This window comes from Adelges cooleyi, unplaced genomic scaffold (genome assembly GCF_023614345.1).
Source record: "Adelges cooleyi isolate 19-005CV unplaced genomic scaffold, UGA_ACOO_1.1 ACOO_flye_CR_arks_rails_tigmint_CR_PRNA_21, whole genome shotgun sequence".
Lineage (NCBI taxonomy): Eukaryota > Metazoa > Arthropoda > Insecta > Hemiptera > Adelgidae > Adelges > Adelges cooleyi.
The window spans coordinates 5,950,776-5,968,658 of NW_026095871.1; the positions used below are offsets into that span (position 1 = coordinate 5,950,776).

General features: G+C 31.7%; 1 protein-coding gene across 1 annotated transcript; it reads right to left on the reverse strand.

The window, feature by feature from the left end:
* Positions 1-244: 244 nt before the first annotated feature.
* LOC126834860 (ABC transporter G family member 23-like) lies at positions 245-17,552 on the reverse strand. The gene is made up of 16 exons (XM_050567063.1): positions 17,265-17,552; positions 6,281-6,454; positions 6,007-6,139; positions 5,125-5,279; positions 4,954-5,061; positions 4,798-4,888; positions 4,595-4,720; positions 3,287-3,420; positions 2,989-3,202; positions 2,238-2,415; positions 2,017-2,135; positions 1,839-1,909; positions 1,610-1,698; positions 1,352-1,528; positions 1,124-1,210; positions 245-956 (listed from the first exon to the last, which is right to left on the reverse strand). Exons 2-16 carry the CDS (start codon positions 6,430-6,432, stop codon positions 727-729), a joined length of 2,064 nt encoding a protein of 687 aa, XP_050423020.1. The 5' UTR covers positions 6,433-6,454; positions 17,265-17,552; the 3' UTR covers positions 245-726.
* Between the last annotated feature and the right edge of the window lie 331 nt (positions 17,553-17,883).

Sequence of the window (17,883 nt, forward strand, 5' to 3'; positions counted from 1 at the left end):
ATATTTTTTTACATTTTTGAATAGACTATTACCGTTTCCTGTTAAATGGGTTTGTTTTTTGAAACAATATAATTGGTTAAAAAAATATTTTTTTAAAAAACCCACAAGGGAACATTGTGTAGGTTTTGATCTTCATATTTATGTCAACATTAATCAATCCCAAATCCAGATAAGTATACTTATCAAGTGTTTAACTAACAATAAGTATTAGGATTTAAGAATTTTTAAAATACAAGCTGCGTAGTTCGACAAAAAAAAATGGCTTTATTATTAAGTCAAACAGCTGATATACTGTATAATTATTACCTCGGCAATAGGAGAACAGTACAAATTTAACACTTAAAACTATGGGCAAGGTTTATGAAATGTGTAGTAACTAGTTTACAAGATTATTAATAGTTTATTGCTTAATCATTAACTAACTTATATCTACTGTTAATAGACGTCGCACTGTCTATTTAATCATTTTTCTAGTAAAAAAAAACATATATAATTGTATACAAGTAATTAAAACGAAATACTCAATAATTATAAAAGTAACAATAGGTACCTAAGTTATAATGCATTTATTTACACGATTAATAGTTTACAAGATTTTCAAAACCGATCACTCCTTTGTAAATGTCTAATAAAAGAAAATGGTTTTCTCGTAGAAACAAATAGTTGTAATCTAAACGCAGACCTAATATGCTATGATCGACGGTTAAATAAATACTTATAGTGGAGTTATTTTTTCGATTTAAGGCCCTGCTTGAATTTCAGACTCAGTATCGAAATGCCGACCGCCAAAAATATCCAAATCAATATCGAAGCGAAACCCTTGGCAACAACAGGGTGGAATATACCCCAATTTCTCGCAGTCATCGACCTGAAGGCGTCGATGGATAATGTCAGAGGTAGAAACTTACTGATTTCTTTGAGCACCGATTGCATGCCTTCGAACGGCCACATTATACCTGAAATATATTGCAAAATTTTTTTTAGTTTAGAAAATTTCCAACAACGCCAGGATGTATCTCTGACGTATATTTCACTCTCTCTCTCAGACGGGATCACATTCCAGCATTAGCATAGCAACATTTAAGATACATCCTGTTTGAGTATTTCTTTTATTAACACCTACCACTTAGAAAAACTTGCGTCAACACGATTCCTATTCCCAAAAATGTGGTTATTCTTTCATCGTCGAAAGATATGCTCGCAGCAAAACCTAAAAACACACAAACCATATTATATTCATTGTAATATACATTGTTATACTGATAGCACTGTTTTAATTTCTTCTTAGCAGTCTAGATAAAATCGTAGTGTTTATGCGTTTAACGTGTCGAACCCTTTATCTACCACTCACCGAGGAATGTTCCACATATTCCTTGTAAGAATACAATTATCATTGGCCACATCCAATGGCCCATTAAGGGATAGCTGAATATTACGAATTGCAGAATGAACACTGTGCAAGTTTGAAAGATCAGCATGATAATCTGCACGACCAGTTGTGACAGTATGACCTCGGATTCGGTCAGGCCTTGAGGGGGAAAAAAATCATAATACATTTTCAGTTATTCCAAAATCAAAAAAAAAAAATTAATTTTTTCAATCAAATCACCTGACGACAGACTCCTTTCCAGCAGTCCGCGACTTTTTTCCATTCCTATGGCCAACGCCGTGAAGAGAAATGTTAGGTAAAATTCCAGTCTAAAATATTTGGCACATCGGTTGTAATTAATTAGTCGTTTGAATAGTTTGAAAACATATTACGTTTGTCGTTGTATAGATTTGTGAAAGCGACAAATTTTTGTTTAAAAAAAATAAGAAAATCATTTTTATATACTTACATTGACAATACCGCGGGCGCTCCGTAGTGTGACATATTAACTTCCAATTGACCGAATACAGGTTCCATTATCTATAGGAAATGAATACAAAAATTATGTTTTTTTTTCAAGTCTTTGTAAAATACCACACATTATGTTATGTATAATAATAATATAGCAATACAATACGGTTACTCACTGTAAAAGGACGGCTGTCGACATAACGAATAGACGTCTCGTTGCAAAAACCGTGACTCTTGCTTAGGTCTTTTAAACTTTTTAGGATTCTGGTTTGGATTAATTTACTGATTATGAAATCTAAAATTACAAACACAATACAACAATATTATTACAACGGCTACTATTATACTAGGTAGGTACGCTTGATTTTGTTTAACTATATAAAAATAATAAAGTTACTGGACATGTCCATGGATGCCCACAATTCCATTTCTTCTAAATCTTCGCTGGCCATATTCATCGGATCGTCATATCGTTTTTTTACCAGTTCAGTAAAGTTACTCTTGAACTCCAAGTAACCCCATATTTTGTTGTGCAGTCCAGCCGTTTTCGCTTCTTCCACGTCGTCATAGTATATCTGTAAAACAAAAGAAATGTGTAAAAAAAACAGAATCAGGTATTTGGAATGTGTCATTGAAAACTATAAACCTTACTTGGAGAATGTGCCTGAGGGGGACGGGAAAAAAAGAATAAATTGTGGATGGATGAAGTGTAGGGGAGCGTCAGGTGTTTTGTGTGTTAGGAGGATGCATATAAAACGGTAGTGAATAGACAGCAGACAAGAAAACTGAAAAGAGAATGAGTGTAGCCGAGATGAGATTGATAAAATGGATGAGTGGAGTGACCAGGGAGAATAGAATAACAAATGCATACATAACGGGTGTTAAGTAAGTTTGGTACAGAGGCAGTGAGAGTTGTTAAGAAGATGAATGTAGAGTGAAAGAGAGGAAGAATGGGGCCGAAGAAAAGACGAATGGACAGAAAAGAGCACTCTCTTTTCTGTCCATTCGTCTTATATGAACGAGATGTAGAAGCTCTTTGGAGGTGTAGGACTTTGGAGGTGGCCGACCCCATGTAGTTGGAAGTGTAAGGCGAAGACGAAGAAGAAAACAGCTGTTTATCAGGCTTAAAAACAATTATGCACGCTTACCAAAGATACGCCATTGAGTTCAAGGTGGTGCAGGTATTTGCAGCTAAAAGGTATTTGGTCGTCGCAGAAGGCATTTGGCTGGATTGGGCTGCATGGGGTTTCGACGATTTCTTTGTTGATCACACCCATGTATAGCAAATCCGGCGTCCGGCCGACGATTGTGTCGAAAAGTAGCAAGGTGAATATGGGCAGCAGACAAACGAAGAATATGATTCTGTTAAACGTACATCAGAAACAACAACATGTATTTTAGTACCATACAACGTCTAGTGTGTTTAACATTTATAAACATACGAACTTCCAGTTTCTGACACTCCAATACCAATGTTTCAGTAGTTGAGCTTTAAACCGCGTTGGAGAAAAAAATGACGATTTTTCCAACGTGGTCGACGACGGAGAAGTTGGCATTTTCGAATTTTCCCTGGTCACCTCCTACACCGACCATAACAATACAATTAAATGGTTTTTATTCTCATTGTTTGATTAGGTACAGTTTATTCCAGCAAAAATCGGTACAATGTTTCCCTCGATGAAAACACTGATGACCCTGATTGGATCATGAACATGTCTTATGATCAGCTTATTTTTTATTAATCATCTATTATTATCAACCGATTCTACTATCGTTTATCTCTTATCAACTGATGCTCTTATCAATAATTTCTTATCAGTTATCTCCACATCCCCGCCCTCCCCATTTTCATCACTTTCCTATTTGATCCTGTTGTTGATCCAATTAAAATAATAGTTTACTTGAGTTATTTAGAACTTCAGGTAGTATTTTATTTAAATAATATACTTTTGGATGATAACATACTGTTTGAATGATTTAAATAATTTTTTGCTCGCCCAAATAAAAATGCATTTGAAACCAAGATTAGGATCTTTGTTAAAAAAAAAAAAATTACTTATTATTCACATTTTTATTTAAATTAATTAATATTTTGAATAACTAAACAATTAAATTTGAATAATAATTCAATAAATAAAATTCAAATTTAAAATTTTTTTTTTTTCCCATTAACTTTTTTATTTAAATAATGACCAGGTTTGTTCCCAATCCGGTGTTCTTGCTATTAAATCCTATACTTATCCCCCCAACTTTTTTCTTGCAATAATAATATCTCAGGTTCGACAAATTGGTTTTTTTATCATTTCTCTGGTGTCATCAGTCATTTTGACATAATAGTTGATACAGAAGGGATGGGATAGTTTGGATGAAATGGTGATAAAGGAAATCGATAATTCCTGGATATTTGATAAGATAATTAGCCGATCATAAGACATGTTCTGGATCCAATGTCTTTCCTCCAAGTGAAAGATTGAATTTAAATAAAGGACCGAGCTTACTATCTGATAATAACAATTTTTTTTTTATACTACAAGGTTATGAAATCGAATGTGGCGATAATGTTCATAGTAATAGCGTTGTTTTTCAATTCTAAATAATTAAGATACTCTCTTTTCTGCAATTTCGGCTACATTTAACACGGTGTTAACTGTAACTGCGGATAATGTGGCTAACGAATATGTAAATAATCAGGTAATAAAAGTACTGTCTATTACGTTTCATTAAACGGTCACTCTTGTTTAATTCGGTTCATACCATGTTAGCCGTGTGTTTTTGACTGAGAGTTAAAAATGCACTTTCTAGCGAATCCGCGTTACACGAAGCCATGATTTCCAAAGGAGCCGCTTCAGCTAACAGAACGCCTTTTCTCATCAGGCCTATCTGAAACCAGCGAGATAATTTCATAAAAATCATACATATCAACGATGGTTGTTTCACATTACTAATAAAATACACACCATGTTGGCTCGCCGTGCTTCTTCGATGTAATGCGTAGTTATGATTATGGTTTTTCCGCGAGTCGTTAATTCGTGCAAGTAGGTCCAAATACTTGTAGAAAAAAAAAATTTAACAGATTCTGTACAATTCGAAATATTAGATATACTAGGTACTACCTTGCACTGATGATTAGATCTACTCCAACGGTGGGTTCGTCTAGTATCAACAGACTCGGGTCGTGTATGAGAGCAACGCATAGCGAAAATCTTCTCTGTTGTCCTCCGCTACGAAAAAACAAAACGAAAAACAATTAAAACTTTACTCGTAAATGGTTTCCAGTGGCTTACCTCATAGCACCGAATTTGGTTTTAGTCGGTGGCATATCCATGAGGCTCAATAGTTTTTCTCCTCTGGTTATAATTTGCTCGTAGGGCATTTCGTACAAAGATCCAAAATAGTGAAGGGTCTCCGCCATGCTGAATTCTTCGTAGAGGGCTAAATCCTAAATTTTAAAAACAAAGTCAGCAAAGTCATCATCACAATCAAAATGCTTCGATTCGAATATGGAAATAGTGCGAATCTAAACCTAGTCCAAACCAACCATGGTCTGACCAGCGCGCGCAGTCTGAACCAAGCATAGTATAAATAACAGTACAGTAGAAAATTGTCAGTTGGATTTGTTGTACGAATAGGGAGCTTAAACTTGTTTAGAGATGCTAACATTAACATAGTACAGTGGGTTTGCAGGCAAGAAGTATAGATGCTGTTATAATCCTATGTAAATTTACTAAAGGCATAGTGTTATTGTTGATGAGTTGTTAGCCGTGAGTGCTAGTGACATTTCAGACAAGTCTTTAACATTATATTGCTAACCTGTCAAAAAAATGATGACCAATAAACCACGGTACAGTGAATTTTGTGTTTTTTTTTTTTTAATTTAATTTTATTTTGACGCATTAACATAATAATCGTGTCGGTTAATTTGTTTTATAGTCGCTTCACAATTTGCACCGCTAGCTGCTAGTACCAATAATATTATAATGTTTATGATATTTTTTTAACTAGGTACGATGCTATCGTGTTGACCTTGGGTTTCCGCGACCGCCGTACTGGTTTTTAATCATTTATTTTTTTTTTTGTGTTAATTTTTCAAAAAATATAATTTGTTTTGTTCGCCGGACCATATTATAGTATTGGTACTGTAGTGTTATTAATGTACGGAAAATTACCTGCGGCATATAGCCTATCTGTTTCTTTTTTCTTACGGCCAGCTGTATCCGTCCCGAGTTCAACCGAGTGCGGCCGATGATGCACGACAGCAACGTGGTTTTCCCGCATCCGCTGGGTCCCAGCAAACCGTATCTGCGCAAAAGAGTGGAAAAATAAATAGATTTTCAACAGGTCCGACCGATAATTATTTTCAAATAACATTTATTTCTCGTTTTCGACGTCACGTTAACGTCGTGTAAAATTATAATAATAATAATAACAATCGTCACACACATGGTTCCTGTTGATACGGTCATGTTGAATCCGTTCAGCACCATGGACGATGCGTCATACGCTTTGTACGCGTTGGTTATCCTGACCATCGTGTTGTCATTGTCCGCGGTCGTGGGTTGCCCTGTGGTAGAGTCCAGGTTTATTTCCTCCATGTCGAACGACCGCTAATTACACCTATTAAAAATAAATCATACCCATTATAGTCGGCGGCCTGGGGGCAATGCAATTGATTCAGATCGCTATGCATAAGAAGAAAAAAAAATTGGAAAATCGTTCAAGAGCAACTAAATTACACGTGTCTGGACAAAACATTAATTACTACATCAGTGTCGAGTTAGTTTCTCCCGGAAGGGAACAGTGCGGTGTTGAAATAAAATCCCTTAAAAAAGTATTCTAAGTATTATTAACACGGATATGTTATTGGGCTGAGAATATTCATGTCACCATTTCAGCGTTACACATTCAGTTAGAGATAAGAGACAAAATATCAGTGATAAGAGATAAATGATAACAGATAACATATCCACGATTAAACGTTTTTCTAATAATAATTTTACAATCTTAAGATTCGCATCGAAAGTGATTTTTTCACATTCAGTTACAATAATTTATTCCTGAAGGCCTGTGATCTACGCCAACACAATATACATTGTGCTTGCACAGTTTCCTGCTCAACTCTGTACGAATAATGTAAATTCGATTTATTAGCTACGCTGCAAGGCGAATAGTGTCGAAGACGAAAATAAAACATATTTTTTAGTTGAGCAACAATAACAAAAAAAAAATAAACATTCTGTGCGTCATAGTTAAACGTTTTTATTAAAAATTCAATGATGAACAAAACCGACACACCAAAGTGCTTATACTTTTTCAAAAAAGTGATCAGCACTTATTCTGTTAAAAAATAACTCACACACACACACACACATATCATGTAAAAACATTAGGTACCCTTTGAAGTTATGCAACGATGCTGAAAAATACTCATTTCGACCCAAATTCAATTTTAACATAGTTGTTTTCACTAATGGCCCAGCCCTTGACAATGGTCGACTAGACCTCGTTTGTTTTAATTAGATTTGTCTTATAACATGAATAATATAACATATTTTATTTTTATTTACATTGTTAATTCATTATACCAAGTCCGGAAGTATCAGTGGACATTTTATAGTTATTGTTGAATTATTTAAGTATAGAGAAGGAAATCTACCATTATGTAACTAACTCTCTGAGCTTAATCAATTTTAACACAATACCGGTAGGTCCAAATACAAAATTTGATTGGCTAGTGAACATCGTAAGAGTCGATTAGGATTTATTACCATATTTACTTAACTTGTTGGTGAATAATTATGTCTAAATTTGTGTACTATTATTTTATTTAATCAAAACGTAATAAAAAAATTAATTTCTGGTATAATATATAAAGTATCCACAAAGATTTAAGAAAAAATCTTTTAAACAAAGTTATTTTACTTGTCCCATCTTTGTGGAACAACCTGTTTTTTTTTTTTGTAAAATATTATATGCAATTTTATTCATTTGTCGTACGACCGTCTTAATGTAAAAAGTGTCACGTGTATGTATATATATATATATATATATATATATATATATATATATATATTTAATATTCACAATACTGTTGACAGCTCTAAGTATTCATAAAATATGAGGGTACGTGTTCTGCCCATATATATATTTAAAATCATATTATGCGAACTGGACTGTTTTCGTTTTGACCGAGTTCAACAAATTTAAATAGTATACAATTTATGAGGTTCTTTTTTACCGATACAGCTATTAGACAATATAAAAAAGCCTATAAAAAGTACAGTTACAACGCTGAAGGCACACATTGTAAATAAATACAAAACAAATAATAATAAACTGTACCACAACAATAAATGGAAAAATAAAAATATTTAAAAAATAATAAACAAACATAATAATTATTCAATACACGACGGTCAAGACGAATAATAATATTAGTCTAGTGTATTATTTTCCAACGGGGTTTTACCATTCTATTAATCGATATATATATATTTTATAAGTGTTCATCCCGTCTGTCGACTTGATGTGATTTAATTAAGCGATTGTGTTGATATATCAATTCACGGATCTATTAAATTGTAATAATAATTTATTGCAAGTGAGTCACAACCATAATAATAATAATAATAATATTATTATATTGTAACGAACATCGTCTGCTAGTGTTGGGAAAAAATGTAATTTACATAATAATTAATTAACAACGCAAATATCACTACTTAATCGCGCGACAACCTTGTATGATGGTTTTAATAAATTGTGTTGTGTTGTGCAACATTGTATATTTTTTCCCCGCCAAAACCCAATAGTTAAACTCAAAATGGAATCGAAATAATAAGCTCATTGCTGTTTACAATAACAATTATTTCCTCTCTCGTTAATTATATGTTTAAAAAAAAAAATGAATTTTCTAGTCTTGTTAGTTGTGTTAAATCAGAAACCACTTTAGAATGAATTAACGTTGTTAATAACTATATAACAACTAAACGATAAAAAATGTAATTTCACACCATTACTGTTGCTTAATATGTACGTTTTGTCGCTATGTTAATTTTTAATTGTAGAACTGTAATGGGTTTTTTTGTTGTAACAAAAACAAATAACAATAACGAGACGATTTACAATCTGATTAAGACTAAAATACTACCCATTAGTTAATTTCTTATTTGCCCAAACCGTTAACAACCGATTCCCTGGCTTGTTTCACGTCACAGTAATTTTTTTATTAAATAAAACAATATTATTTGGGCTTAAAATGTTTCCGAAAAAAATCTTAATATATTTTTTGATAACGAAAAATTCCATGTAAAAAAAAGTATTATCTTAACCCGTCCGTTTATTAAGGAGTAAGGTTTAGGCAATTTAGAGTTCAACTTTAGTTTATATGGTACTTATACTTAATACAGCAATGAGGATTCTTCATTAGACATTTTTTTTTGTCAGGCCACTACTGTAGTCGTTTCTAAAGAAAAAAATTACCATTTTGTTTTTCTATAAAATAAATCAATAAGTTCTCAGCTCCGTTTCGAAGCTAAAAATTACAAAATTAATTGTTCAGTGAAAGAGTGTTATCTTAAAGGCTGACCGTTTAAAGTAAAATTGCAACATATATATTTACCTATTGAAAGCAAACCAACTTTGATTAAAATATACTTTTTGAGTGGCAGTTTTCAGCGAAGAAGGAAGTGCTTGTGAGTTGTGTTAATAACATTGTAGTCTACATCAACACCAGTTTAATCCTTATAATGTTAATAACTATCAAAAATAACTTTTTAATAACTTTCAACAGTCATCCCTTATAATACTGGCTTTGTTTTTTTTTTAGCAGTAATGGTCTTAAGTCTTAGGTAATTTGGAAAAGACGCATTTGTCATCCTGTTTTTGACTATGCTAAAACGCGTTAGTCGAACAACCAAAACTGGTTTTATTAAAAATTATTTAAAATAGTTTCCCTTGACGGTTTGATGTATAAATATAATTTGCCCCCGCATTAGCTATTATATTTTTTAATAACTATATTTTTAAGTTAGCAAAAGTCGTAATTACTAGACACTATATTTACCTTGCTGACCTCATTCAAATGGGCATTTAAAGGTCGACCACTGGACAATGTTTAATGTAAAATTGTGTCGACAGTCTAAATGTATACAAATTATTAATTGTAATAATTACCCCAGCAGTAGTTTGTACAAAAAAAAAAACCAAGTTCCTACTACGTTTAATATGTATCACCTTGGGACATAATATTTGCATTGAAAACTCTGTCCCAGGCTTAGCCTAATGAAAAAAATAAATAAATAAGTAGCAAGTTATATTTTATTGTTAGTTGAACACGTGTTTTAGATGTGTTACTCGTTAGGTACGTATTATATTATGTAATAATAATTATTTTGAATAATTATTTTTAAAAAATATTAATTTTGATGTTAGCTCATTATAATAAACAAAATTATGTAGATTTCGATAAAAAATAATGATAAAGCCAGGTTTATTTGTATTGTATTTTTAATTTATACTTTTTTTTATGAAAAATAAGCGGTTTGAAAATGGTTTTTTTTAAAATAATATTATTTTATTGCGGTTGAATTGTTTTTATCCGTTCTCCCTTTGGCCACAAAGAGGTCTAAACACTACCCTAAACACCCAAGTGCTATTATAATGCGACGTACGTTAGTTACACCATTCAACGTCCGAATGCCATTTCAATTGCATAACTTCTAACTTAACTCCTAAAAGTAAAAAAAAACGAACCAAACTAACAACATTTTTTTTGGCCTAAAATATAATTCAGGATTAAAAATATTAACATATATTGGTGATATATTTTGGTATTGACTTTCGAGTTGGTCAACTATGTAAATTTTCTCACAAGAGCAAATAGTTATATAATATATAAAAGCTACCAGGCGAACCAGTGTAGTAAGTATTATAATATGGAAATACAGACAATGTATACATTGTTTCTTATTATTTGTATTGATTTAATGAAAAAATATTTTAATAAGAAAAAATTCAAATAAATTAGATTCAGACTTGTTGCGATACGTTCTAAGAATGACGTTTAAGTGTTTAAAAGAAACTGTCCACTCAAACTGTACACTATTCTGATTTTAAATATCAAAACCTATGTACTATCCAATACCGTTTAATAATAGATTATAATGTATTTTTCTTAAACAAATAAAATCGTAGATTAACTAAATTCGTCCAACCGGTTAGAAAATAATAATGACAATGACAAATGAATGGGTCTAGACTAGATTGTTTGGCTGGTTATTGCCTGTATAATATGTTTAAACAAAGTATTATGAAATACTGCGTTCGCCTTAATAGAATTTAAAAATTATAACATATTATAATGTATGTATGTTTATTATATTATATTAAAATATTATATTACCTATAAAGGCTTGACTATTGGATAATAAAAAACGGAATCCCACGCTGTTTAGTCGGTACACATTTCGCTTGTGCGATAACCTTCGAGTTTTTAGGTGTAAATAATTATTACTAGCGTTTTGTCCGCACACAAGTTAACATTGTAAAAAACGTCTAATTTTTTAATTTTAATTTTTCGTTTTACATCCTAGCTATTTGATTGTATATCGATAATAATCCGGATAGTAAAACCTAGGATGCCGGCCAATGCGCTGACCGTCAAAATATATATCCTAGTAATTATTATTATAATCCGTACCGTTTTCGTTATCTCAAGGCAACGGGATTTATGCGTTTAAGGAGTTAGGTATAGCCTTAAGGTGTTTGATAATATATTATAAATTATTATGTATATGAATTTAAGTATACCTACGCGTTTTGACAGAACCGCGCGCTAAAAAATAACCACTAGTGTAATAATTTTAAAGTTTTTTCACGCCAAATAAAGCAGAACATGTTATTATTATTATTACTATTATAAGAATTAAATACCTATTAAAGAACATGGGCGACTTGGACAAGATGCGTTACCGGTACCCGCACAAACACTTGTGTACAGCCGTGATACTTGTGCATCGACCATAGAGGTATGGTAATTGCATTTAAATGACTACAGGCTACAGGACTTGGATTAGACTAGTGTTAGAGCGTGTGTCGATTATGATAAATATTTCTCTACCTACGTCAGTGTAGCTCGTAATCGTAATACAATATTATTTAAAAGAGTAAAATAATAATAATATGTTATTCTATTTGTATTTGTTTAAGGAAGTTTAGCAAGTCTAAGGAAGTTCAAATCTTTTTAAACTCGTTGTTCAGGCTCTAAAGATATGTCAGCAACCGCAATCGGACATAGCCCCCCCCCTCACAGTAAGGTTTATAATATTTTAACTGACATTCTCAGTTTTAGAAGGTCTGAAATTCCTTAGCCCCCTTCTAGTTGCACCAATTTACCAGCAGCACGTTTGACCAATGCACAACCAAATGCAATTATTATTCGAGTGCTAACTTATTACTAAACTGGTTTATATGATGCGGTTGGATTATACCGTACTCGGTACAGACACGCCTTAGGAAAATATTATAATGCATTTTTTTTATGTTGATAACAATAATGATGTCTGTTGTAATAAATGTTGATCAGATCCAGTACCGTCTGTTGGCTGTGTATTTTTTTGTTTTATATAACTGGACGTTTAGGTAGCTGGTAAATCCATTTCAACAGGTTTTCCATTCTTAAATTTATACAAACATGAATATAATATTTGAATAACGTTTTAACCGCCGCCGCCGCATAATTTTCTACTATTATAATAATTACTTGACGTCACCGACTACTTTTTTTTGCAGTTCACGTCATTAGTCCAGTCAGCTAATGGTCAAGTTCACAATCGTTATGCGACCGAATATTATGCCAACGCATACAGACTATTGTAATGGCCCCTGTTCGATATCATAAGGAAATTTTGGGGGTTTTATTTTTAATTTTTTTTTTAGTTTTTAAAGAAATAACAACTAGAAAAGTCTTGCTGGCTTAGTAAAGAAAAAACTTGTTTGACCACTGTTTTTTTCTCCAAATGTTGCCCTTATCAAGTGCCTATGATTTCTCATCTACATTTAATATATTATTCTTGTCTATATAGTAAATAGTTAGCTCTTTACATTTTGTGTCTTATTGTTTGTCCAATTCACAAATCACAAACTCTGCCCAGTGGCTAATAATAAATACATTAAAGGCGTGTCTTTATGTGCTAGGGAAAGTACTACAAAAATTACATTTCTTATTCAATTCCATGTATTTTTCCATGGAAGACTCATTGTATAATTTTGAGAACCACTGTCGATGAATATGCTATCATACGTGCTGTCATAACAGTGGGATTTCCAAACTCGGGAAACGTTGTGGTTACAGTGGTGCTGCGAATAATTCACTTTAATATTATTATCTTTATTATAGATATTGAATAAAAGTAGGATTGATCATATTCTCCTATGGTCGAATCCTATACGGATTATACAGACCTTGGTTTGTGGGATTCGCGTTTAGTAAATGTGTTTTGTAAAGAAAATATTATACATAATATTTTATAAGCTATTCTCGATTACCAAAGAGGATATAAATGATAAGACTGATGATGACAATAGCGATTAAGAACGAGTCAAACATGTATGTACCTATACAAACCGAGACAGTATTAATTATTATGGCATGTGTCAAGTTTTAAAAGACAATTTTATACATTAATAAAATAATATCATCTCGGAAAAAACCCAGTTTGACTACTTACTTTAAAACATTATGTACATGAATTGTATTAAAAAATGATTATCAACTTAAAATGTATATTGTGCTTCTTTTACTATATATCAGTGTAAACGATTTAAAATAATTCATTCCCAAGTATAAAATATATAAGACTCAGGTTGTCTTTTTTTGGAATTCTTTCAAAAATGAATACCTACTCAGCTTTTGGTCCAAGCTAAAGTATGAATTGCCATTAGCTATAAACTGTTTAACGGTTTATGAACCACAAACATAAAAATACTTTTAATAAACAAACATTGTCAAAGGAAAAGGAATAAAGAGATATCCTGATACACGTGTACTATTGATTTGTCAAGTCTTTGTTGAACTCTCACTCTACTAAGTACAAGAAAAATTAAGAATGAAAATCATATTCTAGTGCTAGATGCATACCGGATTGACGGCATAAATTGGTTTTTTTAAAAGACCACTTAATTCATTGCACAATCTTATGTTAACATCGCAATTTTTTGTATGGTAGTTACCTATCATTTGCATTGTCTATTCACTTAACACTCTGGTTATATATTTTTAATTAAAGAATTAACTAGAATACAGTGACAATTATTGTGAGAAATTGATTTTTTAATAAGTGACAGGTCCAAAAGCAGGCAATAATGGACTCCACGTTTCAACCTTGGATAGGCGCTAACGCACCTTACAGCGCTCATGACTTGTGTGTATAATAGTAATTTTTTAATGACACTGACTAGTATAGTAATCTAACCTATTTAGTAAATTATAATAATAAACAAAAACAATACGTTATAGTTTTACAACAATTTTATAAAATTACTCAGTAGCTATAATCACAACACGCGTTAAAGTCTCTCGTGGGAAGTAACCGAGTAATTTGCTATAGTTATTTAGTTAATGAGTTATCATAAATGTAAAGGATTTTTGTGAATATTTGCAATAATTTTTTTAAATTTAATTGTATTACACCCTCGAAGGGTAAAACGAGAAAACGGATACAACGTTGAGAGAAAATTAATAATACTAACTTGTAATTTGTAAATAATTGTTTATTTGTTCAAGTGGAATTTTTAAGCTTTCTGTTCTGTTAAAACTTAAAAAAAAACCACTACCATTCAGACTATGTTTGTCCTATCTCTAAATGTCAAAAACGAGACTCGGAGGTTTGGCCGTCGATTTGAATTGACTGATTGATTGAAAAATTCAACGAAACGTTTTTCTTAAAATATATAAAACTATTAAAAATGTTTTCCATAACAGGCTTTTGTTTAAAAAAAAAAAACATAAAAATGAGTCGCCCAGTTCTCAAAAAGTCTCAAAACGACACAACATTGTTACAAGGCAACAAACAGTTTTATTTTCAAAATGATACATTAGGTTTTAGAACAAAACTACTTGATCACTCGATTCAAAACTCGTCTTAATTTTTTTTTTTTAACTTGACTGAGTGGCTTTAAAAAAAAAAAAAATTGTTTTCGCGTTGTCGCAAAATATATAATTTTTCAACTATACTTTCAGAGTTGACATCCCATAAAAAACTACATTCTTCATTTTTTTTTGTCAGAGGTCAAAGTATTTTACGAAACTATAACCAGAAAAATCTTTGACATCACTGTTGATCAAGGACGTGCTAAGATTTATTACTTAAAATAGACCCCCCGGTGCGTTTTGGAATGGAAATTAATACGTTTTTTGAAAATTAACATTCCCCCCCCCCTCGAAGAATCCTTAACGCTGATAAATAAAAGTTAAACATGAGGAGGTTAATAAAAACGAAATCTTACCTTATAATTGCACACATACAGCGTAAGTATGAAATAGCGACTTTTGGGTGTTTTTTTTTTTTGATATTTCCGGTGGAAACGTCTAATCAATTAGGCGGATACGAGGATACTGCTTACAAGAGTGAGAAACTGTATGGCCAATAGCGGTTAGGTTCAAGGACCAGGCAACATCAGTTTTTTATTATCCTGTACACCTAATATACCTAACTCATTCTAAATTATAACGTTCAGTAATGGTACACTGTAATTATTTGGTATGTATACAAATTACACGTTTTTGTACCAAAGAAAAAAAAAATTTTATTATAAGACTTGAGATATATATATTTTAATATGCTAAATATGACTTAACAAATGTTACTGGAAACTTTTAAAGTATTTGTGTATTCCATTAGTGTGCTTAGAATATAGTTTTGAAATAAACATGAATTTGATTATCAAAAAAATCTCTGATCCTATTTTTTTCAAGTCTTGCAACTATTTTAATAAACTGACATAGGAATATTGTACTTTTTGAACAATACTAAAACGGAAAATAAATGACATTTGGTAGATTTCCTCGTTCAGTTTGGACTTGGTAGCACAAATTTTTAGTATAACGTTGTAACATGTATTTAAAATACAATTTTTTTACATTTTTGCTGAAATACAAATCCGGAAATTTTGTTTGTTAACTCAGAATTTTACTAATATTCGATTGGGTAGCGCAAACGTTGTACTTTTTAATTATGCAAGAAGGTTGAGATTAATTAAAATATGTAGATTGATTATATTAACGTCAAAAATCTGATTATTTTTTTATAAATTACAATAATTAATTACCTATTTATATTAATGATGTTTAATTATTATTAAGGATAAAACGGAGGTTGTTTTTTTTTTTTTAAACTTTAGTCAAGTTCGAATGGTTGAAATGCGGTTTTGCTCGAAGCCTGTTAATTATGTTTAGCGTTTAAATGTTGTTAATTCGGATTTTCTTTATGCAGCTTAGGTCGTTGTTTCAACACTTGTTTTTCATTGTCCGCGTAAACAACAGCTTTGGGCGATGTTGGAAATAAAATTAGATTATTAAAATTTGAATGGGGTATTATATTTACGCAAGGCGTGTTGATAGTGTAATAAAATCAGAGTTGAGCAACTCAAATCTTGAAATCCCTTCCTTTTTTTTTTGTTTTCAACAAATCATTAGTTTCAAACCTCAATCAAAATCTGATAGTCAAAACTAAGTTGTTATGGAAGAAAGGGTTAATGATAGGTTTGTCAGTTTATACCCTTTAAAAAAAATGTTCCATGCAAATTCGATTTTTTTAATTATATGCACATTTTTTAAGGGTTTTCTCGATTTTAAAGGGGTGAATTTTTTTTAATTTTCGCCCAAATAAAGTATCTTACATATTATTATACAATTTCTGATTTGTATAGACTTGCTACTTGAAGGAATCGGTTCAGCGGCTTAGTAGATATATCCCGGGTTTAGATATCAAAACAGACAATAGAAAAACAATATACCTCCTCGTGGAAGCGGAGAATATTCTAAGTATATTTTGCATTTACCACCCAATTTCTAGCATAAAACCTGAATATGCAGAATGGGTTTTACTCGGCCAATGGAGGTTTTAGAGCAAAATCATCCACAATGAAAATAAAAGAGACAGTGATATATATATTTTATTCTTAGAAAATAGTTATCGCTGTAAAAAAAATACTTTTTTTTTTTTACTTAAAGTATCAAGCTAAATATTGAGCATATTAAAAAAAAAACAAGTCTTAGTTGTTAAATTTTTTTTAATTTTTCAATTTCTTAATGGGCGTTTTTGCTTTAAAACCACAGAAAACATAATTAAAAGCGCTGCCAAAAATGATTCCTAATTATTAGAACACCACATTACAGGTGTTTAACTTCTTGACGTTTCGCACTTACTTTTGTTTTTCTCGAGTTTCCAATGCACCTAGTCAAAGTATGTGTGCAAGAACAGTGAACTAGTCGAGGTAGTCGACTCGGATTGTTGGTTTTGACGACGACGGACAGACAGCTCGTCTAAACTAACGACCATTTAAAAACAACAACACATTCAAACGATTATGAAATAATAATTAAATATGAAAAAAGTTAAAACTGTAGACTTAGCGGTATAGTCTACATTTAATTGGCGATGCCGCCAAAAGCAATGATGATATTGCACTACGCCAACCGCACTTGTACTGGCCACACACGGGTTTGCTCTGCCGGCCCCTGTACACCAACGTCACAGACCGCGGAACCTGTTTAAGTATTTGCTTTTTCCTTCTTCTTCTTCTTCTTATTATTATTATTATTAGTATCGGATTTTTTGTTCATCGTCACGTATGGTTAAATCTCCTCCGTGATGATACGTTTCGGGTAAACGTTGAAATCCGCAAAAATGTTCGTTATTATTCCAATGAGTTAATATGTACAACGAAGAGGCCAAATGAAGAGGGTAGAGATAATGAAACAGTTAAACAAAATGGTTCAAATTGGCTAAAAAAAATTGAAATTTGACACAGCACACCAATGATAC

Excerpts from the sequence above, each read along its gene's own strand:
- LOC126834860 (XM_050567063.1), bottom strand. The coding sequence starts at position 6,432 with ATGGAGGAAATAAACCTGGACTCTACCACAGGGCAACCCACGACCGCG. Across the intron at positions 4,889-4,953 it reads GATCTAATCATCAGTGCAAG|TATTTGGACCTACTTGCACG; the intron begins GTAGTACCTAGT and ends TTTTTCTACAAG. Across the intron at positions 1,211-1,351 it reads AATATGTGGAACATTCCTCG|GTTTTGCTGCGAGCATATCT; the intron begins GTGAGTGGTAGA and ends GTGTGTTTTTAG.